Genomic DNA, 27,313 nt, shown 5'->3' with positions numbered 1-27,313 from the left:
TAGAGTGATGATCCATCTAAAATGACCTCAGGCCTTGTCATAACACTGTCACACTATCCAACCAACACAAGGGCCAGTGTCCATGAGAAATAAAAGCTGACACCATCTCAATTACCTCGATTACATACACACAGACACGCAGCACCTCTAGCAGGGCAGGAGCAACATTAATACCACATTACGACTGCATTGTGCGGACATTATGAATAAGCAGTGATTCACAGCAGCTGCATTCATTACACAAACATGATTAAAGTGGTGGACCCCTTGGGCGTCCGGGGGCCTAATGATCCCACTCTTCCTTTTTGTTATTCACATCGGCTGAGGGCACGCCGCTAAGCAGCAGCCCTGCGTGTCTGCTTGCACCAAAAGAGCCCTCATTAATAACAGGACATTCACACACCCTGCGTTCACACTCAGCACCCGGTCATGGTAAATGAAAGAGACAACGCCCCCTGGATGCCTGGGTCCCCCCTTGGACAGATGGGTCTACTTGCTCTCCTGCATGATGATGTTGATGTCCACTTGTGTGTGTGTGTGTGTGTGTGTGTGTGTGTGACAACCTGACATATGTTACCGGGCATTCATGGCTGGCTGTTAAATTGCCCTCTTTGTATGCTCCAATCAGCCCCACGGGCTCACTCTCCCTCCAGAGACTGACAATGTACATATTTACATAATGCTCCAACACAATAAAACAAATGAATACAGTCCCGTCTGTGTGCTTAGAGGAGGCGTGGCCAGAGAAAATAAACCAGCCCATGATTTTTGTACATAGCACCTGACTGTTCAATGTCTGCTTTATTTAAGTATATAATGCACACATATTTAAGTTATCAAACCAGACCTGCATCAACCACACCACTACGATAACTCTAACTCTGATGTGATTAGCTTTCTAACAGGTTGACTCTGTATCTACCTTCGATATATTTCAAAACAAGAAAACAAGATAATGGAGATTAAACAATTACTGTACAGAAATGTTGCGCTTGTGTTGATCATAGGTTTTGTCCTGGTGTTAAATGTTACTAAGTGTTTTATATTTTGGCCACCAGAGCACAACACGATTACTTATAAAACAATATACATTATAATTTTTATATATTATTTTACTAATTAATTTTCACTTATTGTTTTTCAAAGTGTTCCGAGTGTTTAAGTTTGATAACTGCTTGTGATGCAAACATGTTTAATAATCATGATCTCAATATCAATCAAAATCATCCTGATTAGGATTTTTGCCATAACTGAGCAGCCCTTGCTGTTTTTAATTACACTGGTGCAGCACTTACACAGTGAGACTCAAACCTGACTCTGTATAGACTTGATCTCAAGTACACACAGTGCTAACCTATGCATTTTCATGCCCATTCAAAGTTCCTGAGCTGGATCTACCCCCTGTGCTCTTTCTGCCCATCAGATAGATTCTGGATCACCCCTGCTGCTGACCATGCACTAAATTATTCAGTTGAAAATAAGTCCACATTAAAAATGCATTGACTCGCAGGAGTAAGACACTGCAGAACAAACTCCTGTGCTAAGTATGTAGGAAAGGAATCATGTAGGAGGAGCTTTTTGTCATCTGCAATGCTAATTTTGATTTAGTGCTTTTAGCACAGATGTGACAGTATCATTTACAGTGGATAATGAATTGTATTAACATACAAAGACTGAATCTAAAGTAAAAGGACAATGAGTATGTTATTAAACCATACTATCTGATAAAGTAAAGTTATTGTTAAATGTATGCAGGCTGCAGTTCAAAAGAAAACACATTTTCTACAAATACATAAGTATCCAACTACGTCACTCAATATGCAGAGGCTGAGAAATAAACATTTCAATTCACAATCTATTTCACAACAGAAATGTAAAGTCTCTCAACCAAGACATTTTAACATGTATGCTACACAAGATATTCAGACATAGTCTTACAAACATGCACAACACACATGTGACCCGTGCAACACCTCTGCACTTAAGCAAACTAACCAAGCCATATGCTAAACCTCTGCATTTCACTCTGGTTTACATGAAGGCTGAGGAGTCCATACGTACCAAAGTTAACTGTACAAAAATAATCACTTGTTAATGTAATTTCTTGTTATTATTTAAAGAGACCATATTATGCCCTTTTTGGGGTTCGTATATTTAATCTATGTACCTACTAAAGTATGTTCACAATAGCTAATGTACGAAAAAAGTGTCTGTTTTCATGTACTGCCGCTCCATGCACCGGCTCGCTTCTGACTCTCTCTCTAAGGCTCTGAAGTGCCCACGTTCAGAGTCCCCACGTGTGCCAAGTCTGGTCTGATTGGTCGGTCGCTCAGCCACTCTGGCTCCAAGGGCCGGGGAGCAAAATCATTAGCACCTTAGCACTACTGTGCTAACGCAGGCTACGGCATATCGTGGGCAAGCTACAGAAGTTAACGGGCATACAACATGAGCTGCTGGGCTTGCCACAACGAGCCAATGGGCTTAGATCAGTGATCTCACACTGACAAGACGTCACACTGGCAATTTTTTTTTCGCGGGGGGCTAGAACCGAGCATTACATGCAGCTAATGCTGCAGCTAACAGGAGGACGTAGGTGAAGCTGCGTTTCTGCGGACTTCGAATTTTTGCAAATACATGTGACTAAACATGCACAGGACACATGGAAAACACACTAAAGAGCATATAAAACCAGAAAAAGCATAATATGGGCCCTTTAAATTCAGACTTTTGCAGAGTGTTTATTGTGAATGCACATACCACAGTAATAATAAAATAGATATTAATTGTGCAGCCCAAAACTCAAACATTTTTTTCTGGAGCTACACGTGTAAGGTTCAGCATGTGCCAGAACATGTGGTTTATGATGAAGGGAAAGGTGCAGAACAATCTTTGGAGGTTGCTGACAGGACTAGACTCGGACTTTGCTGACACTTCAGACCTCCCATGGACCTGCAGAGGGGTGAGCAGAGGGGGCTCAGCAGCTTATTAAGCCATGTTTAATGGCCTTGACCCCAGCCCACAACCCAGAGGAAGAGTCCTGGAGGAAGAAAGGTCAAAGTTTGTATAATATAAGAGAGCAAGAGAAACTCAGAGGTGTGAGATGTTTGGCAACATGCCATCTTTACATCGACTAAAAAACCGATGGGATTCTGTTAACCAACACTTTCACAAGTTTCTCCCCTTGAAAAATGTGCTTAAGCTTGCATTCAAAGCCAGCCAAGTTTGAAAGTACCTCACTCTGTGACCTTAGCCCGCAGCTAAGGTAATTACAATTGTGTTTGTAGAGAAGAAGTTGAAAACAACAAAAAGCTGTCAAACAAAAAAAATGGCCAAGGTATTATCTGCATGCATTTGTAAACCCAAAAGCTACAATCATGTATTTTTATTAAAACAATAATGTACTCAGCTTGTCACTTGAGAAATGTGGGAACATTTGTGTGAGTCTTTAGCATTTCATATGAACTTGTAGCAATGTATTGAATCAGCACACGTTAAGCTCCTGAAGCAGAATTTGACATGATACCCGATTCATCTATAATAGAAACTGTTTTCACTGTTTTCCATCTTGCTGATCATCCATCCCCTAGATGACTTTTCTGCTTCCTTCAATACCCCTCCCTCTCTCTCTTCACAAAACATTTCTTGTATTCTCCATCAGTCTGCAACCACAGTCACCAACATTCCCTTATCCCTCTTCAGAGGTATCACAAACAGCTGGAACGGAGAGTACAAGCAAAGCAATAAGGCCCTGTTTTGAAACAGCTTGAGATCAATGCTGGTTTTAAGGAGTCAGAACACGTAGCCACAGCTGGTCAATTAGAGAAAAGACAGCACAAGCACACTAGCACACACCCATACCCACACACACACACACACACACACACAGTGAAAGTGGCCTTTAAAAACAGAGTTACTTTTCACCTCTCGTCAGCTCTTTTTCTCTCGCTTCAAATGGATCCACATCAGGGACTCTTGGCTGAGATAATACCATTGGTTGTGGTTTGAAGCAGACTTTACTGTAAGGACAAATGGCTTTGGAGATACAGTAAATATACAATTTAATGGGGAAAAGTGTTTTGTGGTGAGGTGCTGAATTGTAGGTGGCACATATACAGAAGGACATGATTACCTAACTCTCCACACGTTCATGGACAATCTAACTTCTACACTACACACATCCAGGACAATAAAAGTCCCTGCTACTGAATTACTATACAAAATTGCACCAAAAACTCAAAAGAGTATTGAAGTAGAAGTCATTAAGTAAAAAGGAAAATATTGTTCCATTCAGTATGATAGAGTGAGTCACTGCATCAAAATGTGCCTCTTCCAAGCATAAAACCATGGATTCTTTCAGTGAAAACAGGTGAATCTTTTACCATGTATTGAGTATTGCCTTCATCAGAATAAAGGTCATGTTGTTTAGTGCATAGTTTGTAACTAATGTGATTTCATGCTGAGTATTACTTCTTAAATAGGAACTCAACTAGGCTTACTAGACCCCTGCTGAACGTAAAGAACTGCAACTGGTTGGTTAGGTTGTGAGAATGCAGATTTGGTTCAAGGCAACACATGTAAGGGCAGAGATGATACCTACCCAGCATATGGATAAAGACCAAAAACAGCCTTTTTAAGGAAGCAGATTGTCATGTTTGCTATTCGCATGGGTGTTTGGCATAGGGTTCAAACATTACGATGCCGGAATAACAATAACTATGACAAAACATCATTTCCACCATCAATATCTGACAGCACAGCAGACTGTATGTTTCCTCTGTTGTTATCAGTTATTGCACCATTAACGGAGCATGCCCTGCACACATTTCTGCTTCACTCGTGATGTTCAGCTTTGCAGTAAAAACCTGTAGCTCTCAACATGTACGGCAGATTATCTTGAAGAGGCTAGACTCCCTTATTCAGCGCGTGTTACACCAAGCACTTGTGGAACAACACAAGGCGACAGGGGCCCAATTTTCTTGGTCACAACAAGAGGCATATGAGAAGATACATCAAAGACCACCTGATATATATCTTATACATCAAAGTATGAAAATTCATGGCAATGTAATTCTAACTTCAAAGAAACACTAACACCCTCCTTTATGTATTTCCTTTCCTTCTAATCTTCTCTCTCTCCTCTCCACAGCTCTTGTCCTTGATGTCCACAATAACTTACACTCATGCTGAATTTTGTAGTAATGAGACCATAAACAGGCTCATTACCTACAGCTCATTTCCAATTAACCAAGAGAACACGTGGCTGAAGGAGGAAAGAGAAAGAAACTTGCAGACACACTTAATGAAAGATATTTCATACTGTCTTTCCTTTCCTATCTCTGCTTGTTTTCCCCTTCATCATCTGTTTCTTGCTTTATCATCATCCTCTCTATCCTCTTATTTCTGTGGACAACCGGCTGTGGTAGTGGGAGAATAAATGCAAAGGCTTGACTTGATTATCTCTTATGAAAACTCTTCCTATCATATCCAGTGGCACACTCACTTTCTATCAAATTCTTGTATTTGCTCTGTTTTGAACCATTGTGTTCATCTTGCAATGACTAAATAAAGCTGATAGTGAAAGGACAAATAATGCATTACAGGAAGAGACAGAGGGAGAGTGGGAGAGCAGATGGTTGGACTGAAAAATGAACAAACATATCTTGCAGCAGGTAACACAGATAACTCGAGCCAAAATGTGTAATCAATATTAAGAGCTGTAAGATGTACCTGAGATACTCTAAATGTTCTACATCTATCAATATTGACTTCCAGCTTAATTATTAGCAATAATATAAAACAGAGATATATGAGGATCAATAACAGTAAAATACAAAAAACACAGAGATTGTGATTAAAGGTTGACTATCAGTGGCTGTGGAAAATGAGCAAAGACAATCTTTAAGAGTCCCTGCTAAAAAAATTAATTCTAAAAGAAGTTTCATCATAGCATAGTCTTTGCATTACACTTGTTTTGCAACTCTGCAGCAAGTTGGCAAAGTAACCTATCACAAGCAAGCAGATGGTGGTGGTGCACAGAGCCTGGTATGCATATGAAATGAGTACATTTTTCAACAAATCATTGGAGGGACAATGCTTCTCAAAGAGATAAGATACAAATATTAATCTGGGTCTAAAAATGTTATGTGTGTAGTAAGGGCTAAGATCATCAATCAGAGTTGGATCAGTTCTAGATTATCTTCACAAGATTTAAAATCCACACTGTCAAAGAAGCAGTTTGTGCAATGAAGTTACTCTCACAAGGTTCATGGGTTCAATTTTACACCAGATAAGTCCTGTCATTCATTTAAAAGCAACACAAAATAAATGTGCTTTCTGTGACTTAAAATGAATCCAACTGCAAAAAAAACACGCCCACATTCGATAAAATCCACAGAAAGATAACATAGCACAAATATTGGATTAATTTTGCTCCGAGCTACTAGATGGAAGTAATCTCTGAATGTTCTCGGAGTGAAATATGAATGAATGTGTCATATCATTCAGCAGGCATGACTCTGCAGAGCAGCATAAAAGTTTCTACAGCGGGTTAGTTTTGGGCCAAATGCATGGTGCTGCAGTGCCCCCTGCTGATCAAGTAGGATATTGCAAATGCTTAAACAAGTGTATGGACTCTCGTAACTGGGGGGGGGGGGAGGAATATCCTTGAATTTCGAATAAATTGACTCAATCAGTATTCTTTGGAATACACACCCAACATTGATCGGAGGCAGACAGATAATACCAAAGGAACGCCGGCTATGCCAGTCACTGTTAACATCTAAGCCTGACTTTAAGCTGCACTTGCACCCTTGTGGCTGTTGAGTTTAACAGTTGCCCATTTGGATTTGATCTGGCTAAAATGATTTAGACAAACAAGTGAATGCATTAAACTGCACATTCCCATATCGATGATGTGCCCTTAAGCAGGACAGGGATCCAGAAACTCTTTCTTTTATAGCAATCAGTACAATAACATGGCTGTACCAAGATACATTATGAGAAAGAAAAACTAAATGTAGAAATTGATCAGCCACATATGGGATAGAGAAGGCAAAACATCTAGATTGAGCACAGGGATGTACAATTCTATACAGTAGGTACAGGAAGACCTGAACATCCTTTTAGTCCCTTCCTTCCTTGTCTTGACCTCTCTTCCAGGCTTGCGACGGTCCACACAATTACCTTCAATTATCCTCACTTCCTCCTCACCAATTACATCCATTATTGATTCCAGACCCCCAGGCTGTGAGCTTTATCTATACCCAACCACATCTCACGGAGGAGGAAGCAGAACAGGAGCAAATAATAGGACTGGGTTCATTAACCTCTCCTTTTTTTTTTTTAAACTTCATTTAAGTCACACCATCACCTATATACCTAGTGGAAACTGTTCTCCACTGCAGTGCCCTTGAGGTATAAATTAAACAAATGCAGAATAACTACTTTCTACATTAGCTACAACTACATAAAGAGTATCTTTTGACAAGAACGCAAGTTACCAACACGTTTTATTAGACTGTCATGGGGCTGAAATACAGATATCGAGGCAGGAGCAACAAACATATTCCATTGAATCTAGAGTTTTGCAATGAAAACTCCCCCGAAAACATGTTTTTATCTTAGTGGGGTTCCATGCAATATAGTGTAAAGTACACCAATCAGTTTCAGAACGTATCTGGTCACCACATAGCATTATTGGACGTTGTATGGATGAGACCGTATCCTTTCAGCAGATGTTGAAAGCAGAGACAGAGACACTATGGTGAAACAGTCTATGGTAGTATGAAGGTCAGTTACACAGTATGAAAGCTGTAAATTGTGGAGTCAAACTCTGCGGCTCACTTGCCAGATTTTTGAATATGATACTTGCTGACATTTAGTGAGACACAAACATAAGCTGCTGTCAACACACACTAATGTAAAACATCCATCATCTTGAAAATATGCCAGGGCACCTGCAGAGAGGCACATCAATGATGCCTCACTGCCATCTCCTGTTACAGCAAACTAGAGAGGCTGAGGACCAAGAGCGATTTGTAATGCAACACTGCCCCCTTGTGGTGTGTTTGGAGTTTGGGCCGCAGGGGCAGTGTCACTAAAACAGTTTGATTAATCTGTAGTGTTAGTCGTGTCTATATTGGGGTTTTTCACATTAGTCTAAATAAAGTAGTCCAACAATAAATATGCTCTTACATTTCCCTGAAGGCAAAAATGTATGATGCCAACTCTGTCCATTATTTTTATTGAAGAAATTTTAACCCTTGTCAGCTTTGTGCAACTTTTTAATTTAACCATCAATCTGAAACCCGACCATTAGCTTGACATCATCTATAGTCATCTTTGTGAAACCAAGTTGTGAGTAGACTCCTCATGAAGTGTGAATAAGATGCAGAGGAAAAATTGTCAGACACTCACAGTTCTTTGATCAGCTTTGCCGTGGAGCTTGTCCGTCACACCTGTTCCATACACCTGTTTGGAGTACAACATTTGTGACATTTACACCATCAGAGCAATCCAGGATGTTGAACTGAACACTTACAGTGCTCCTACCATTACAGACCAAAATGGTCCATGTCAGGGATGATAAAGTCCTTTGTCAATGTTAACATTTTTTTAATTTGTTTTAAGGTACAGAGATCAACTGCAATAAGAACAGAAGACATATCTTAAGCTATATAACTAAATGAAAAGAAACATTCTGAACTTGGAGAAAACAAAAAAAAAACAGGTCATCTTTTAAGTGAGAGTCTGCAAGTTTACGATTGTAAACATAGCATTTCCACTTCATAAGGGTGTATTGCAACCGTCCCACAAGAGTCGTAGGCCTAAGCTACCTCCTTAATAGTAGTCATATAATGTTTAGTTGAAAATGGTCGTATTGGAGGGTGCAGTTTTCTGTTGTTTTGAGATACATTAAAGCTACTGTGAGAAGTTTGTTATTTTATCAATCCCTCTCATTTTCTAGATTTTAAAAACACCTGCTATTGTAAAGCAAAACAAAGTCTCTGAAACGGCTTCATCGGAAATTGAAAATGATGGCATAGGGTTTTTATAAAGCACGACAGTTCTATAACTGAATACGTTTCGCTAGGTTTACCTAATAAACTAAAAGACCAATATAGGCTACGCTTATCTGCAGATTTAGGTCACAAAAAAGTTAGCCTATTTCCAAGTCCATGTTCTTTGTTTGAGTTATATTCTCAAAAAAAAGATTCCAAAAGTGTAAACAAGTCATCTCTAACCTCCAGGTTAACAGTTTGGATGTTGTCACAGGTGTCACTGATTGCAGCCAGGTGCTCATGGGACAGTTAGGAGGTTTGTTTTGGACTAGTTGCTCCATGTTGGCAGCGGTGGCACTTGCTGAAATGAAGTAAAAAAAAAAAAAAAAAACCTTTTTAAACTCTAGAAAAATAACTTTAACCTTAATGTTTGTTTTATTGTATTTTTTTAAGCCTAGCATCAATTAATTTACCTCAATGACGTTGGCCTTCTCAAGCAGCTGCGGCTGTAGTGTAATGTGTTTGTAGTAAGGGGCGTGGTTTGTCAGAACTTGTGTGACGTTCAAGAACAATCGGAAATAAAATGACCATCGATGTGTATAAAATATGACCGATTTGAGTACATTAGAAACATATTCTTGCTGAGATGAAAGAAGATAATATATCAACTATTAGTTTATTATGAGAATTGCAGCTATTTGAAAATGTTTCAACTGGTTGTTTTACTTTTATTTACAGTTTGTTTTTTTCTTGTCTGATAGCCTACTTTAATTGATCGTTGAGAACTCTTAATATCGTTTTTGTTTAAGGAATATGATGACAACTTAATTTGTGTTTCATAATTTCAGTGTTAGATTTTAACATTGATACGTTTTTCAAACATCCTCGCAACATTTAGGAAATGTTTTGTGATAGAGAGGGGGGGAGGTTATGAATTAAGGGGGCTTTTAAACGTCAAGACACGTAGAATCAGAGTTTTTGTTTGTCTATTTGTGGTGTGAAACTCAATCTGAGTGCCGAGCTGAAGCAAGCTAGAAATGTAATACACTTTAAAAAAAATGTTTTTAGGAGGTACACGGATGAGGAAGGATAATCACAAACACTGGGGTGTGTTTACAAATATTAATGTCTTATTAGTTTATTAGTTTGTGGGTTTTGATAAGTGATTTGAAAGTAGGAGATTATATATTATTGTACAAGTTTGTTTTTGTTTTTTTACATATTCGAAATAAAGAAATCAAATCATTCATTCCTTAAAGTATTGCTTCTGTTTGGATAACTTGAGCAATAAAAACAAACAACATTACAAGTTTTCACAAACTTTACTCTTCAGAACAATGTGCGTCTTTATGGAAGCCCATTTCCGCCAGTAAAAAAAATAAAAATGAAAATAATAAAGTCTCATAATTTCTTTTTATCTTATTATTATGACTTTTTTATCTCATTATTATGACTTTATATCTCATTATTTTGACTTTTTATCTCATTATTTTGACTTATCATAATTTTAACTTTTTATCTCATTATTTTGACTTTTTATCTCATTATTTTGACTTTTTATCTCATTATTTTGACTTATCTCATTATTTTGACTTCTCATAATTTTGACTTTTTATCTCATTATTATGACTTTATATCTCATAATTTTGACTTTATATCTCATTATTTTGACTTCTCATAATTTTGACTTTTTATCTCATTATTTTGACTTTATATCTCATAATTTTGACTTTTTATCTCATTATTATGACTTTATATCTCATAATTTTGACTTTTTATCTCATTATTTTGACTTTATATCTCATTATTATGACTTTATATCTCATAATTTTGACTTTTTATCTCATTATTTTGACTTTATATCTCATTATTTTGACTTTATATCTCATAATTTTGATTATACAATTAATTTTTTTTTTTTTTTTTTAACCCAAATACTCCAAAAGCCTACATCTGAATGGCTCTAGCAACAAAAGAGGGGTACCTGAATGCATCACTAGTGCAGATGACTGTTGTGAGCGGTCTTGTTCGCTTGTGTCTTGCTGTGTGTGTGTGTGTGTGTGTGTATGTGTGTGTGTGTGTTAGTGTGTGGGTGTGTGTGTGTGTGTGTGTGTGCTGCTGGCTCCCCTCTGTCCTCCATTCAAGCTCGGCTCCACTCTCGCTGTACGGCGCAGGCCCGAAGTAGCGCAGCCGCTCTGAGGTTAGTGCCCTACCGCGCAATCTCCAGTTATTTCAGCCCCGGCGCAGCCGCATCATCGAACCCGGCAGCGCTGGTGCTGAACATGCAGAATGTTTAGATGTTGACTGGAACAAGATTGTGTACATAATCCTGCTTTTTTTGTGGTTGAATCGTGTTGTAGGCGCGCATCGACTACAAGCTCGGATAGAGTAGAATAGCATTGAATGAACCGCAGGCCGCTGGGCCTCTTTATATGTTTTGTTTCGTGTTGCGCGCGTTTTCATGTGAGCTGACGTGTGTAACCGAGGTTTACCATTCAATGCGCACTCAATTTACGTATATTGATCTTTCGATGGCGTGCAAACTGCCGCCGTTTACAGTAATAGTCAATGTTCATTCACATCACCGACGCTACACAGTCAAAATGGTTAGCCAGCTAGCGCATTAGCCAAATGTAGGACATGGCTAGCTTAGCTCTGTTTGGCAAGTCGTTGTTGTCAACCTGCCCGGCGAGTCTGCTGATATTACAGCACGCAATCATGAGGCTGTAGTGTTACTTGTTGTCGTATCTAATCAGCTTTACTCGATTCTACGGGAATGATAATTTTAACACGACATGGCTGTGATCAAACATCAGTGTTGTTGTTGTTGTGTCGTGCAGCGTTTCGTCCATCATTGATCCTCCTGTCTGCAGGTAGTCACAGTCCTGAGGAGGCACTGAATGCTAAAATAATGAGCAAATAGTGCTGAAGTGCATTGGTAATTTCTGACACCTTGTGTTTTTAGTCTTGTACCAGTGAATGGCAACAATCCCAAGTCTCCTATATATAATATGACACGACCTCAGACCTGTCCAGGTAGAAAGTCCAGATATCAGCTGCTCATCATACATACAGTGAGCAACTGTCTCAGTGATTCATTTTACTTTCTAACTGCATTGACCACAGAGGGATTGGTCCATGCATAATATCCAAATTTTAAAAAAAAAGCTTATTGTATGTGCAACTTTTAGTGATGTTAAACCAAAACTAAACCTTCACTCGTCACTCAATCATTTCAGACTTTACTGACTCCTCAAACTAACTGGACTCAGACTTTAAGCTAGATGTTTTTTATCTAAAAAAAGGTGACATATTATAATGTATTGTATTAACGTCTTGCAGCCCATATATTATAAGAACTAATCAATCAATCATTTTTTTTATTTGTATAGCATCAACTCATAACAAGTGTTATCTCGAGACTCTTTACAAAGAGCAGGTAAAAGACCTTACTCTTTGTCTTTTAACATTACAAGAGAGCAGGGAAAAAGACCTTACTTCCTATACTACTTGACTGTATATATATATATATATATATATATATATATATATATATATAAATATAATATCCTATTCCACTTGATATTTGCTGGCATATTGTTTATATTGTTTATATTGTCCATACTGTAACTATCTTATATCCACTGATGCTGCTCTATAATATACCAGTCTTACCTGTATCCTCTGCACCAGCTTACCGTGTTACCTTTCCTGCCATATTGCACTTTTCATGCCTGTTCATGTTTGTACTGCACCTTGTTGCTCTTTTGCACTTTTTTTTGGTTAGAACGGCAAAAACATTTTGTTTTCTCTGTACTTGTACTCTGCACAATGACAATAAAATTGAATCTAATCTAATCTTACTTATTGCTATATTACAAAGTCCCGGCCTGTCTAATGTCTAAGTCATTAAAACTGTATATTAAAACTATTTTTGAATTCTGAGGATGTCTTTAGTTATGTAAAGTATTGTATAGTTTGAAGGCCCCTAGAAGCAGAGCAGCAGCAGTGCAGTCTGCATAAGAACAAGAAGCGGATGAGGATAGCTGCAGTTTACAGTGTTAATGAGCAGTAGAAACAAGAATAACTGCTGTGCATCAGTGTAACATGTAAATGTATTTATGGTGCATTAGGGTTCACATAAGATACAGAATACACACATTGTGTTGTAGGATAAACACACCGTTGCAGTTTTTCTTATAAATATGTATTGCCCAGTCCTGTTATGACTAAGCTTCTTTTTTTGCTTTTATTACTGATCAGCATGATGACGTTGTGCTGACATATGATTCCAAGCAAATCTTGGTTTATGAATAATAGTAGGTTGGAAGTACGTACTGGGTCATTCATTCATGCAATAATATGCATCCACTAAGCAAAGCTACATATGAATGAATAAAGCAGGAATTCCTCCACATCAAAGCTCTGTGCTCTTAAGAGAGTTAACCGTTCCCCCTCTCCTCTCTTTCTCCTCAGTTATCTCCTCAGTGGATATTGAGGATCCAGCTTTGTGGACCAGGCGGCGAATCATGGACGAGCACGTCGTTCACCAGACAGAACACATGACAACCATCGAGGCTAGCGCTGTCAGTCAACAGGTCCCACTTCTAAACATGAACATCAAACAGTGGAAATCAAGAATGATAAAGCTGCCTCGCTTCTTAGCATCTTCATTAGCTGCACCTCACCAGCTAGTTAGATCAGTAAACCAGAACAGACACAGTAACACAACTCTTAAGATACTCATCAGTTACCGGAGCGCTCCTTACAAAATGTAACCCGCTGTTTGTCTCTCCGTGTCCAGGTACATGTGACTACCTACACTGAAGCATCCATGATGAGCGCTGAGGAAGATTCCACATCCTCACCAGATGACGATCCCTATGATGACACGGATATCCTCAACTCGGCTGGCACTGATGAGATCACAGCACACCTGGCGGCTGCAGGTATCTCAGCACTCTGCCCTTTGAAACATCACCGCTCAGCTTCTGAAAACAGGCCACACCGTCTGGAGGCATTTCTTAGGAAAAATAAACAGGAGCAATCCAAAAATTCCACATCAGATATAAATCAGCATCGTCGCGGTCCGTGCTGTGTTTTCAACTGAACAGCAGGTGGTGCTAGTGGACACTTAGTGGAGGAATAATAAACCGCCTCCTGTCAGATACTTTCTTCTAGCCTATTCCTTTTTTAATGACAGAAAATAATGACACATTTTATTTATTCAACACTTTTCAAAATACTCTAAGATACTTTACAGAGTTACATAATGACTTAGAAACCAAACGTTTTCCGTGAACCATGTATGCAACACAACTACAATGTAGACTCTACATTGATGATAATCACAGACATCAGAGAAAAGAACATGAAACAAGAGTTTAAGATGCGTTTCTCAGTCTGATTATTAACATGTACTTCTGTTTATCCGTCCTCCTCTTCGTCTCTCAGGGCCTGTAGGCATGGCAGCTGCTGCTGCTGTGGCAACCGGTAAGAAAAGAAAGAGGCCTCATATCTTCGAATCCAACCCCTCCATCCGCAAGAGGCAGCAGACTCGTCTGCTCAGGTGAGCTGAAAACAGCAATTGGAAGTGTTTTCCTATTTTCAATCAATGACAAAAACATTCCTGCCAGCATGAGGGATTCTTGCGTACTCTCAAATGAACATGTATTTTTACTTCCTGCATTAAGGAAAGTGATTGTGTGTTAACAGGAAACTACGAGCAACCCTGGATGAGTACACTACCAGAGTGGGCCAACAGGCCATCGTGCTGTGTATTTCTCCCTCCAAACCTAACCCTGTATTCAAGGTGTTTGGTGCTGCTCCTCTGGAGAACGTGGTGAGTGTTACAGGCAGAACACCTTTTTCTGCAGCACATGAAACATGAAACATCCTTAGTGTGTGTTTGTTTCTGCAAAATTCCATTATAATAACAGCCGGCTGGTTCTCAGACCTTCATGCACATATCTGTAATTGTACACTCCAGGTGAGGAAGTATAAAGGCATGATGCTGGAGGATCTGGAGAACGCTCTCGCTGAACACGCCCCTGCTGGTGGAGATCTGGCCTCAGAGCTGCCCCCTCTCACCATCGACGGCATCCCCGTGTCTGTGGACAAAATGACCCAGGTCAGGCTCAGCTCTCTTTCTGCTTATCAATTATTGCCCATCACTTGTGTATTTATTGCATTCAAATCTCTCTTTAGGTGTCTGAGACACAAACACAATGTTGCTGCTACCACCAGAGGGCACCAGTTGGCAATTTTTGCCTGATGTGTTTCTATGTTTGTTGTAAGCGGGAGCTTCGCTAGCTTTATCAAGGTCAAACACACAATTTTACCATTTTGACATCAATCAATGAGCAACATTTATATTCATTTACCCAGAATTATTTTCTAAAATAAATGCACACATTGTCGTGGAAAAGAGTGGGTTCAGCATGCATAGGTAGTGTTTTCATCTGAAGCCAGACTGGGCTGGCAGAGTACACAGTGAGAGGATATTACTGCACTCAGAAGGCCTTTCACTGCAACATTAGCACCACTGCCAACCTCTCTCTCTTCACCCCAGGGAGCCCGGCTTGTTTACTCTGCCCTCCCAGCGCTGCTGACGCATTCTCTGGATCATCATCAGACTAGCCAGCATGTCAGCGGCCCTCAGAGACAGCCCTAAAACCCTTGGAGTACCCGTAGCCAATCCCAGGGCCAGATGTGTCCTTGGAGGTTAGGTGTTAGTCGGTGCTTGTTTTTCTGGAAGGTGTAGGATGAGATTATTAGGAGTAACCTGTTGGCTCACTTAGTTTGGTCAAGCCAGGTGGGGCTTGGAGGTTTTTTTTGAAGGTATTTTAGTGACATCGTGTTGGCCTGTCCCTCTTAGAAATGTTGATCATCATCGGAAAGCCCGAGTGCATAGACGAGAACTGCGATGAAAGGGAGCTAATTCAACCTTAGTGTGTCTGATCCGTACCAGGAAGACCTTATTGTCTTCTACGCAGACATCTGCAGTGGGGCATGGCGCAGGTACAGAGAAATCCCAAGTGAGTTTTAGTGACGCAGGTAAAGGATTGGCCAATCAGATTTATGGAGCATCTGCAGCAGGTGATCCCGGGTCTAGCCTGAGCCCATAATTACCCCCCAGCTTTGTAAAGGCCAGGGACCCAGCGACATAGCCTCCTTCCTAAATACTGATTGGACCATTGCTTGGAGGATTAGGATTGGGGGGGCTGGGTGGTGGGTTCGAGGACAACATGCCACTTAAATCAGTAGCCACTGTAATTAGGCCATCTGGCCGAGCAAACATGCATCCACATACACCCACGCATGGACCAGCCACAGGTGGAAATGCTAGCAACTTTTTTTTTTTTTTTGCGACTAAGTCCTTTTTCTGGGGCTAATCCAGATTGTTCTGTCAAGATGCCAAATGTTGGCTGGGCTGAAGCCCCTTTACCGCAGCCACCAGATGCATAATACTGTTTCCCAAAGCTGTGTGATCAAGAACTGTTTTCCTATCGGGAATCCATTTTGTCATATCTCTTCGCACTGAAGAACTCGGCGTAGAGGTGATGTCTGATTGTGAGTCAGAAACAGGGGTCTAAAAGGGGAGGAGGAAGGGATTTATTTCTCCCAGAACCAAATTTAGACCGTGATGTCAAGGCAGGCAGACGCTGCAGTGCCTCACTGTGCAATATAATCCCTCGGATGCTTTCATATTACCAGGACACTGAGGACACGGGCGCTAAACCCCACCCCGGCCTGTTAGTGAGTGTGTGCAGGCTCTGGGAGTGTTGATGTAATGGTCAGGGGGATATGTGTGCGGCTCAATGGCACACATGAAGAACGTATGCTTTTGCAGCATCAATAGCCGGCTAGTCTCCCACCGTGGCTCACAAATCTACAAAAGACGTATTTGTGGAATTAAAATTGTTGTGTGCGTGTAAGAAAAAAGAAAATTGCAATTTTAAAGGCATCTATTTAGCCTTAAAAGTTGGATCATTCTGTACTTACTGATTTATTCTTTTTATTTAGAAAATAACACGCCTCACATTTGCATTATTAAGAAAGGACATGCTATTCAAGTGCTGGACTCTTAACTCCAAGACTAAGAAATCAGCCCACAGTTATAGGAGCTTTTAAACCGCAGACAACCTGCGCTTAAGAAGCTCTACTTCTACTTGTTTATCAGACACACAAATGAAGAGTAAAAGCGCTCCTTGATCCTGATCCATCCAAAACCATAGAATGATAACTTGTGTCGGTAAAGTAGCGCGCATGACGAAGGATCAAAGTTGACAGAATGTTGTTTTTGGTCATTGGTTTTCTTTGAACATATTGACGTGCTTCTCCGTGTTAATAACCCTGCTGAGTGTAGAGGAGAGGTTAAAGAGTTTAAGATCACCTCATGGCGTCTGTGAGATGCTCCACAATGTTAGATCGCACTGTTAATAAACATGATAACATTGTTCCCCTTTTAGATAGCCTGTTTCTATTTGCAGGTATATGAATACCTCAGCAGCAGGTTCCTGATCAATACCCCCCCCCCCCCACGCTGCCTGTTCAAGGGCGTGTGTGCTATTGTGTCTGTGTCAGACATTCAGCCTTCCCCTTCAAAGTTGTGTTTTTAATAAATCCGTGTTTGTCTCCATGTCTGTTTCTGCTGCAGGCCCAGCTGAGAGCGTTCATCCCGGAGATGTTGAAGTACTCCACGGGCCGAGGGAAACCTGGCTGGGGCAAAGAGAGCTGCAAGCCGGTGTGGTGGCCTGAAGACATCCCGTGGGCCAACGTGCGCAGTGACGTCCGCACAGAGGAGCAGAAACAGAGGGTGAGGAAAACACTGCTGGATTGATGTCGGATCAAAAATCCTTCAGTAACCTTTAAAAAAAAAAAAAAAATGTCTCCTTTTATATGTTTTTTTGTCTTAAAATTCTCCACTAAATATAGACAGTAAAATAATCAGCATGCATATTCTAAGAGATGCCATGCAGTTTAATCCCTTCTTTTCTGTTAGGGTCATATATGATCTCTGAATAAACAATCCTCCTTAAGTTTAATGTCTTTTCCGAGGCTGAGCTGTTATCTTTTATGTCAGTAATCCTGAAATTCATTTTTAGGATTATTTTCCATATAAACTTGTGCTTTGTTCCCTTAGGTGTCTTGGACGCAGGCGTTGCGCACCATCGTTAAGAACTGCTACAAGCAGCACGGCCGGGAGGATTTGTTGTACGCTTTTGAAGACCAACAGATAACCACTGTGACAGCCACCCATCACCACCTGACCGCTGCTCAGAGCATCGCCCACCTCGTGCCCTCGCAGACTGTCGTACAGACCGTCAACAACCCTGACGGGACAGTCTCGCTCATCCAGGTCAGATGTGGAAGCTGTATAGATCTTCTGAGTCGTTGTGATTCACCATTCATTCTAAGGTTTAATATTCTGCCTGTTTTGGTTTTGTGAATGCTCCTCTTTCTTTCAGGTTGGTACGGGGCACACGGTCGCCACCTTGGCGGACGCGTCGGAGCTGCCTGGTGTTACGGTTGCACAGGTCAACTACTCGACTGTGACTGATGGAGAGGTAACACACCCACACACCTCTGATGCCTTTTTTTTACAATACAACATGAACACACAATTTAAAAGGCCAGTACACTCTGCTTGCTGTTCTTGAATGGTATATTTGTAGCACTTTGACATTTGTTTGAACGTGAAGTTAGATTCAGAAAATGTATTTATTTACAAAAAAAGGAAGTGAACGAGTTCTCTGCAGAACAATATGAAAGTCCTTATGAAATGAAAAATAGATTTTCCTGGTTTTAATCCAGCATTCCTGTGTTAAATGTTAATTTATGTTATTATCCGCCAAAAGATATTTCAATAAAGTATTATCTGAGTATTTTTACATCGTAATGACTTTATTTTCTCGTCCTCCAACATCTCAGATGAGTTTGCTCGTTTTGGACCAATTAAAAGCTTTGGCAAAAGCTAACGACCCAATTATTTTCATCCCAACATTATCACCTGCCTTCCACCTTGAGAATGATTCTAAAATGTTTCAGTAGGAAACTCATCGTGACACGGCAGATACTCTCCAAGTTCTCTTTCACTTTAGTTGTTTGCGTAGACCTTCATAGGAGCTGCTCATTCAGCCCCTCAAACTGGAAAAACAACAAACTATTTACTTTATTACACCGCTGCTGATCGTCTTTTGATTCAATGACTTTATGTTGTTTCTGTGTAAGGTGGAGCAGAACTGGGCCACCCTCCAAGGAGGCGAGATGACGATCCAAACCACCCAGGCCTCCGAGGCCACGCAGGCTGTCGCATCTCTGGCTGAAGCCGCCGTCGCTGCCAGCCACGAGATGCAGCAGGGAGCCACAGTCACGATGGCTCTGAATGGGTGAGACTGACAGAAGTAGACAGATCTTTTTTTTTTTAAGCCTTTGGAGATCACGGCTTCAAAGTAAAAAAAAGTAAATATCATTTTAAATGACAACATTATTATATTAGACCAGAAATGCATTCTTAGAAGCAGAGTTCAGGGATTTAAAATGTTGTTAGATGTTGGTTAAGGTTTTAACTCGAACAGTTATCAAGGCTTCTCAGTTACTGGTTGGAGCCAGCAAACTCTGCAGAGCCGAGGACGGATCCATAATTACTCGGGCAGCTCTGACAACTGGCTGAGAAAGGGACAAGTGTCAGAGCAGGTGACCAGCGTCCCCTGGAAATGAGAGTCAAGCTCCTTTCATCATCCTTGTTCAGCATGTAATTAATTAGCCCGTAGCTATTAAAGGGGCAGCATGCAAGGTGCATCACAGTTAAATTGGTTGTCAGCCATATGTTTCCATGGGCTAAGAGATCAGATTTTTTAAAAATCAAAATCAGTAGAGTGATGTTAAATGCCTTATTGCGTACATGTGTGATCAAGTCAGTAAAGGTTTAGCACAAAAAAGCAATAATATTTCTTACTTGAGGCACTCGTATAAATATTGAGTAGCTAAGGAGACAATTGAGGGTCTGCACATTCTGTAAATATTGTTTTGACTTTCATATTCCTATCAGTGAACTCAGCAGCTCTAGTGTTTCAACATGAACATGGGTTGTTGTTGTTGTTGTTGTCGTTTTTCTGTAGGGAAAACATCATTTTATTCAGTTTTAGTCTACAACCACGCCCCATTAAAGCACAAGTGTCTCCTGCTCTGCTTACAATGCAAGAATAAAGCAGGCTAAGAGGTTGCTCATTAGCATAATCAACTGCGGTTGTTGCTTCTAAAAACTTGAAGACCTGAATTCTTAATTTTCATGATCTTCCAGACAGACATAAAGAGAACCGAAAGGTTTTGAAATCCTCCGCCAGTTGTTGCTGAATTACTCACATGTTGATTGTTTTGTCAGTGCAGTGGTGTCAAGGTAATCATTTCAGATGTGTATGGGTATGTCCCACAGGGCCTTGTTACCTGCACCCACCTGAGCCCTCCTTCCTCCTCCCCTCCTCCTCCTCCTCCTGTTTACCTGTGCTGAACCACTCTGGGCTCTCTGCTCCACAGGCTGTGGAACATTTTGTCTCTTTCTCTCCCCCATCTTAACATTTTGACCAAAGTATTACACCATCTGTATTTTTTTTATCAGCATTTAAATCAATCAGTACTGAATGAAATGATGACACGTGTACTTTATACTTTTGTTTCCAGACTTTAACGCCGTGATTTTACAGAACTATGTAGAGTAAGGTGTCATCATCAACATACAAGGACACTGCTCACTGTCTCCCTCTGTACTCTTGTCACCTCCCCCACCCCCACCCCCGTCCTCCTCTTCTTCCTCATGTGTCCTCTAGGGCTTGGCAATGTAAAGACTTTATAAGGTACAAAGTTTTATTTTCTTTAAACGAGATATAGGGCAAAACAGAAACAAATCCAGATAAATATTGTGCATCAACACTTGGCTTACAAATACCCAGATAGAATATTTGTTCCACATGGCCCAGCCCTACTGTCCTCCATAATTCAGTCTCACATGAGATTATCATCCAAGCTGTGAACACTTCCATTAGTTCATAACGAAGCTGGTGTGGTAATAGGCTCGTAGTAATTCCACTGGATGGATCTGGTTAATAAAACTGCTTTGTTAGACCCGCAGCACCTGGCCTTTAGGGAGATGTGACAGATTCTCCATAAGTCCAGACATGAAAAGCCTCTTAGGGCTCATACACTCCTACATCTTCACCCCACATCTCGCTAATAAGCCTGTCCTTTGTGGGGAGACCACGTTTGTGTGTGTGTCTGCACTGTTTCTGCATTGTGCCAATGATTCTGTCAGGAAGTTATACCTCATATGCTGTAGACATCTATCTTAAATGTGTATTGTAATGAATTTCACACTGGGTCTCCCGTGTGTGTTTGTGTGTGTTGCAGCGAGGCAGCTGCCCATGCTGTGGCAACGTTGGCAGAGGCCACTCTACAAGGCGGGGGGCAGATTGTCCTGGCTGACGCAGCAGCTGCTGTTGGGGCGCTGACAGGGGTTCAAGATGCCACAGGTACATACTCATGCATATTGTTATCAGGACTCAAAACCTACAACAACAAAAAAACACCTCAAAGGAGTTTTATACGAATTAAGGACTTTTTTATTACTGTCAGTGACACCAGAAGATAGCTTTTTTAAAATTTTGATCCAAGTTGGAGTCATGCAGAGTCACTGCCCAACAGACCTGTAGTATTGCTTAATATGTAAATGATCTAACCTGAAACTTGTTTCATTTACATCATTTACATCATTTACATCATCATACTAAAATTCTGAATCACATCTGAATTTTTCAAGCCAACAAGCCGAACGTGTCTTTCCATTATTCATCACAGAACTCACATTATTCATACTGTCTCACAATACGTTTCACATTCAGGATTCAGACAGTAAATAAAGAAGGATATATGGGAAACAGGAAGTGATTTTAGACATGACTTCATCTTAGTTTTAATAACAATGGGGACAGTAAGGACCCACTATTTTATCTAGGAATCAGATCCAAATATACACCTCCAGAAAAGCATCTCCTGTAACATCACACTTGATCTACAAGAAAGAGTTAGCAGAGGTTTTCTGTATAAATCGTTACTTCCTGCGTCTCCTCGTACGACCATGCACCGTGTTATTTAACCTATAATTGTGTTGTTACAGAAAATCGTTTGAGTAATATATGTGACTTACTGTTGGTCTTGTGTCTGTCTCCTTTGATGCCCACAATGCATCTGCCAACTAGAACTCAATCACATGTTCTAACTCTTTTTCAAAGCAGTGGTGTATACTGGGTAGTGGGAGATCCTGGCTTATTTTCTTACAGATTTGAATCATCATCTAAATGGAAATACAAGAATAGAAAACTGAATGGTGTTATAAAGAAACTTTTGGCCTCACATCTTGACTAATTGCCACTTGTGTGTGTGTTCCCCAGCCAGTGGCATTTCTAATTAGTCTTACTAAGCATGAGCTTCCCTGCAGTAACACTGCGGTGAGACCTCTGAGCTCCTACACTCTAATCTACTCCGTGCTGATGTGACAGATGGTGTGTGCGTGTGTGTATCTTGTAGCATACTCCCTGCTTTTAATGATACGTTAGCTGCATCCCCCTACCGTCAGCCTCCTTACTTTGCGCATACTGCATGCACTGCTGTGGCGGTGTGAGTCTGCTGGGATTGTAATCGCATCCTTGCCTCCTTGTTGCTTAGCGTTAACAACCATTTTTGGCATCAACTCAGTCAACATCCTGAGGCCGTCAATGTAAAGCAGGCTACTTGTCAGAGATTTACCTGCTCATTATCTGATGTGGATTTCTAAATATGGCCTGAAAATGACAAATAGATCAACTGAGTTAGTTTGATGTATGAGTGCAGCCAGAACAATTTCATCCATTAACGTCTTTAAGCAGATTGATGCACTGATTCATGGTCATTTCAATCAGTGCAATGAAACTCAGATGAATTAAACATAAACATTAAAGTCCATATTTAGCAAAATATGAGGAAGTTCTAGCTTGACCAAAAAAAACAAAAAAAAAACGGATTGTTGTTTGACATCTTGCTTCCTAAACCATGAGGACTCGTTTGGCTGCAGCCGCTCACTTCAACAACTAATGGAGCTGCCAAAGCCGGTCCTTCTCCCGACTATTGACCTTAGCTAATCACTGTAGTGCTCCACACGAGTGGAGAGCAGCGTTTGAAGTGCACTGGTCCAGACACCGCTGATTGGCTTGTGTAGCGACCCTTCACTGACAAAGGCACACAGAAGCACACACATATACACATGTGCAAACACTAATACATGCACACCAGATGCAGCCACGGCAGACACAGTCCTTCATGTTGAAGGAACAAATGAGTGAGGCACTTCACTCAGTGACTGTGCCGTGTCTGCAAGTCCCCATGCCAGTCCAGTGCCCTGCTCCCTAAGCCATCCAACATAATCACTAACAGCACAATTACCTGCATCAGCTGAACTTCACCCTGTCACAAATCACTGGCGAGTGGGCTTAAAAAGGGCCACATAAGAGGACCTACAATTACAGGCTAAACTCATAAAAAGGGGCTGTTCTTATTTTCAGGAGCCTCTTTAAGAGTTTTCGTAGTTTTTATCTAAGATATAAAAGGTACTACCCCAGATTTGATTGAAGCAGTTTTCATCTCTATTTTTAATTTGAAAGGATTCATGGTTAATGTGTATTATGTGCTTTGAATGTGTAGTGTCTCAGCTCCCAGTAATGGAAGCGGGTATGAGCCCCTGCTATCCCCTACGCTGACCTTCTCGCCTGGCTGTGACACTGTGACAGCTTGTAGGGTGGGGCAGAGGCCCACGTGACTGCAGCAATAATCCCTACAGGCAGAAACACACGCACACAGCTGGGCAAGTGGGGGAAGCGGGCTGGGAAAGTTCAATCGAACCATTGTTCGGATATGCCATCTCTGTAACATGGCTGCCTCCTGTCACTACCTGGACTTGAATGCGCCCCAAAAGCGTGAAATCTAACGGCGAGATTCCCTCTTTAGATTTAATGTCACATAGTGGATTAAGAGGAAAAGATGGCACCTCAGAATTGCTTGTGCAGTGCGTCTAAATCCAAAATGTCTCTGCGTCCTCTCCTCAGGTCTCGTCCAGATTCCAGTAAGCATGTACCAGACAGTCGTTACCAGCCTCGCCCAGGGTAACAGGCCTGTCCAGGTCGCCATGGCACCTGTTGCCACACGCATAGATAACACTGTCACCCTGGACGGCCAGGCGGTGGAGGTTGTGACCCTGGAACAATGACATCAGTGACCCTGGAAGGAGTAGGAGGCACCGAATGGCCGCCGTGGAGATGTTGTTTATCCTACTGTTTTCCAAGAAACCATGCTGTGTACAATGTCAGATATATTTTTAAATGTACATCTGCAGGGGAAGTAAAGTGAGGTATCGTTGCGTTGTGTTTACTATGTAAAAAAAAGTTGTTGGTTTTTTTCGTGTGTGTAATTTTTCTCCCAATTAGCGCCATGTTTTTTCTTCTTTTTTTTTTTTTTTTAGCTCTGTACTGTGATGTTGAGAATTAAGTATTTATTTCTTTACAATTAAACTTCAAACAAAGATGAACCAAAAAGCCCGGGAGGAAAGCCACCACTGATTCACCCAGAGTGTGTTACTGTCACTATTCTCTGTTTTCATGATCGTTTCTGTGCTTGACTGTTTTGTTTTTAGGATGTATTTACAATTCAGTGCCACAGTCAGAAATTACTCCTCTCGGTTATCCTTATATTGCTCCTACTGGAAACCCCTTTCCACGTGGACTCACCTTTAACTCTTCTTGTTATTTGGAACAGCATCGAAGCTGAAGACACTCCCTGACGTTAGTTGATCAAATATGACATTGAAATCCCTCATGATGTGTGCTTCTCCCTGTGCTGTGTCTCTGTAGTCCACGCTCATGCCAAGACTCAGGATTTACATTTAGGTGTTTTTTACTGCTGGACTGCTGCACCGTCTTCCTGAAGCAGCCATTTTGTCTAACAAAACAAATGATTTACAGTGTACAGTAAGGAGCACCCCTTACAATGTTATTTTTTAACATGAACTCCTTTGACGTCACACGGGACCTCTTGGTGGTCCTCGCCACTTTGTATATACCAGGAAGTTAGTCACAACTTGGACAGGAGCACAGTTTTTGTGATGCCAACATCAGAAAAGCATTTCTTTGAATATCGCAACCAAACACCGCTTGTATAGAGTCGATGATGTTCCATGCAGCTGTAACATTTGGTTCAACTCTCACCAGTATTTAAAGGTCCAATAAAATGGCTGCTCTTCACCTTTCATTCTGTGTCTGCTTTCGATTCTCAGACCAACGCACCAAAAATGCTACTCGTATTTGAAATTTTAAAGCCATAGATGTTCGTCATTCCTCTTAAAAGTGATTACTTACCAAATAAGGGCCGTAAAACAGCCTATTCATTTAGAAAAGTAAGGCAGCCCCTGAGCTGGCTGAAACCACTGACACCTTTTAACTGTCTCTCTTTTTAAATATAATTATATGTATTCTATTGTTTAGGTCCTATGAGGAACTTTTGGTTTGTTGATTTTGGCGCCCCCTGTGGACAGAGTGTTACCTCTGCTCTTGGCTAACGCTTCGCTGATCTCGTCCTCATTCGTCGAGAATCATCGGGAAATGTTTCTGCAGCGGGCTTTTAATAAGAGTTGATAAAAGTGTAGCCGATTTATTCAATTTGCAAAGTGTGCATAAACGTTCATTTTAAACTGGACCAACATGGTTCAGGATTTGGGATTTGATCTGGGTTTTTCCATGTGGACTTTAAAGTTTTAAGTTAATTACTTCTTCCCACCTTTATCATGGAAAAGGAGACAGACGCATTTTACATTTGAGGATTTCAAAATTGAGAACTCAAGTGTATCATTACCTTTTTCTTAGGAGTGCTTCATTCCTCTTCATCTTGTCCCATGAATTTATGTTCTGTATTTACCACAAAATGCGATAACCACACATATCAAAAGCACCCCCACCTTCCCTGCCGTGACAGACAGGGCCATGATTACATCATAAGCTGCCTGAACCTCCTCTGCTTTAAAGCCTGGGATTTGCTAGCTGGTCCCTTCTGTTGCAGAGTAGAACAGAGAGAGAAGCGGTCATGCCTTAATCTAGCAGGCGTCAGTGAATATCCTGCTCTTCCTCCAGATTAAAGCTGAACCACGTTGCATTCAGATGATGAAAATATACTGTTTTCCTCCTTGCTTTAGGCTACTTCTTTTATGCTTATGAAGGGACAACAACTCTTAGAGGCATGTCATAGGTGTTTGTAGGAAAGAAAATGTTTCTTTTTTTTTGTATGTTGCATGAATGTGCACCAAGATGTCGCTGGAGATTAAAAAGTCCATTATTAGCATGTTTTCTTGGAAAAGGCCTGCACCTTATGCTGCCTAAGTCTCTCCCTCCGCCATCTCTAACTCCACCCCTCATCCACTCAGCTACACTTACACAAAGTGCACTGAGACCCTTCAGCTGCAACATTTAAAAGTGGAGCAAGCGGAATTATTAAAAGGCACAGGTTCAACAAGGTTATTGTTACCATGCCACATTGTACTCCTCCAATTATCACATCCAGTTAACGGACTTTGAACCTGACTTGATGTCATCAGAACCATCCAATCTAGTTTGTCAGGCTGCAGTGTGAATGCCTGTGTTCCGTCCTGGGGGGCAATAGAGTGTAGTGGTGGAGGATCACCAGGCAGCGCTATTGATTCCCCCGCAGCAGGTTGACAAGGGCTGTAGCCTGGGCTTCAGTGGCCCGACTCCACAGGGGGTCACTGCAGGGTGAGAGGGGAGGGGTTGGTCATTCTTGTTGCCTGGAGTCGTGCAGGCAGACTCTAGGGCAGAGCTTTAATCTCCACTAATCGTTTCTTAATACGTGCATCCCTGGCCCTACACCCCCCCACACTCCCACATGGGCACGCACACATATGTACAAACTGCTCGCGGTCCAAGCCCCCACTTGTTCTGACAAGAGATAATCTCCTGCCCCTCGGCCTGAGCAAAGGGCTGGGTCACAACTTTAAAAAAAAAAAGCATCCTTTTCTTACAAGTAAATGTGACCTCCAAATTAAAAACCACATTTGTTAGCGATTTAACTTTATTGCCTCTGCTGTTGGCCAATGGGTGACCAACTAGCCTTAAGAAATGTCATGTGTAGAAAAAAAAAAATTGTAAAACCATCATTAAGAAAATCAATATAAAAAATAAAAAAAACGGAAGAGCTTTCCCAGAAGCCTGAGCATCAGCAGACATGTT

At 41.0% G+C, this 27,313-nt stretch overlaps 1 protein-coding gene across 3 annotated transcripts; it reads left to right on the top strand.

Moving 5' to 3' along the window:
* Window positions 1-11,041: 11,041 nt before the first annotated feature.
* nrf1 (nuclear respiratory factor 1) lies at window positions 11,042-25,328 on the top strand. 3 transcript variants are annotated; one of them, XM_020653070.3, is made up of 13 exons: window positions 11,042-11,199; window positions 13,476-13,585; window positions 13,804-13,948; window positions 14,454-14,568; window positions 14,715-14,841; window positions 14,989-15,129; window positions 17,659-17,817; window positions 18,145-18,360; window positions 18,470-18,568; window positions 19,233-19,390; window positions 20,828-20,854; window positions 21,405-21,526; window positions 24,131-25,328. In XM_020653070.3, the coding sequence occupies exons 2-13, from the start codon at window positions 13,529-13,531 to the stop codon at window positions 24,289-24,291; spliced, it is 1,527 nt and encodes a 508-aa protein (XP_020508726.1). In that variant the 5' UTR covers window positions 11,042-11,199; window positions 13,476-13,528; the 3' UTR covers window positions 24,292-25,328. The 3 variants fall into 3 exon arrangements, with proteins under 3 accessions (XP_020508726.1, XP_020508718.1, XP_020508736.1); XM_020653062.3 differs by having other exon boundaries at window positions 13,476-13,597; XM_020653080.3 differs by lacking the exon at window positions 20,828-20,854 and having other exon boundaries at window positions 13,476-13,597.
* The last annotated feature ends 1,985 nt before the right edge of the window (window positions 25,329-27,313 follow it).

This window comes from Labrus bergylta, chromosome 23 (assembly GCF_963930695.1).
Source record: "Labrus bergylta chromosome 23, fLabBer1.1, whole genome shotgun sequence".
NCBI classification, from domain to species: Eukaryota; Metazoa; Chordata; class Actinopteri; order Labriformes; family Labridae; genus Labrus; species Labrus bergylta.
This window is presented reverse-complemented; position numbering and strand designations above follow the sequence as displayed.

Bases quoted from the DNA above. Each gene is read 5' to 3' on its own strand.
- nrf1 (XM_020653062.3), top strand. From the start codon at position 13,529: ATGGACGAGCACGTCGTTCACCAGACAGAACACATGACAACCATCGAG. The intron at 14,842-14,988 runs GTGAGTGTTACA...TGTACACTCCAG, and splicing joins CTGCTCCTCTGGAGAACGTG to GTGAGGAAGTATAAAGGCAT. The intron at 20,855-21,404 runs GTACAAAGTTTT...TGTGTGTTGCAG, and splicing joins CAATGTAAAGACTTTATAAG to CGAGGCAGCTGCCCATGCTG.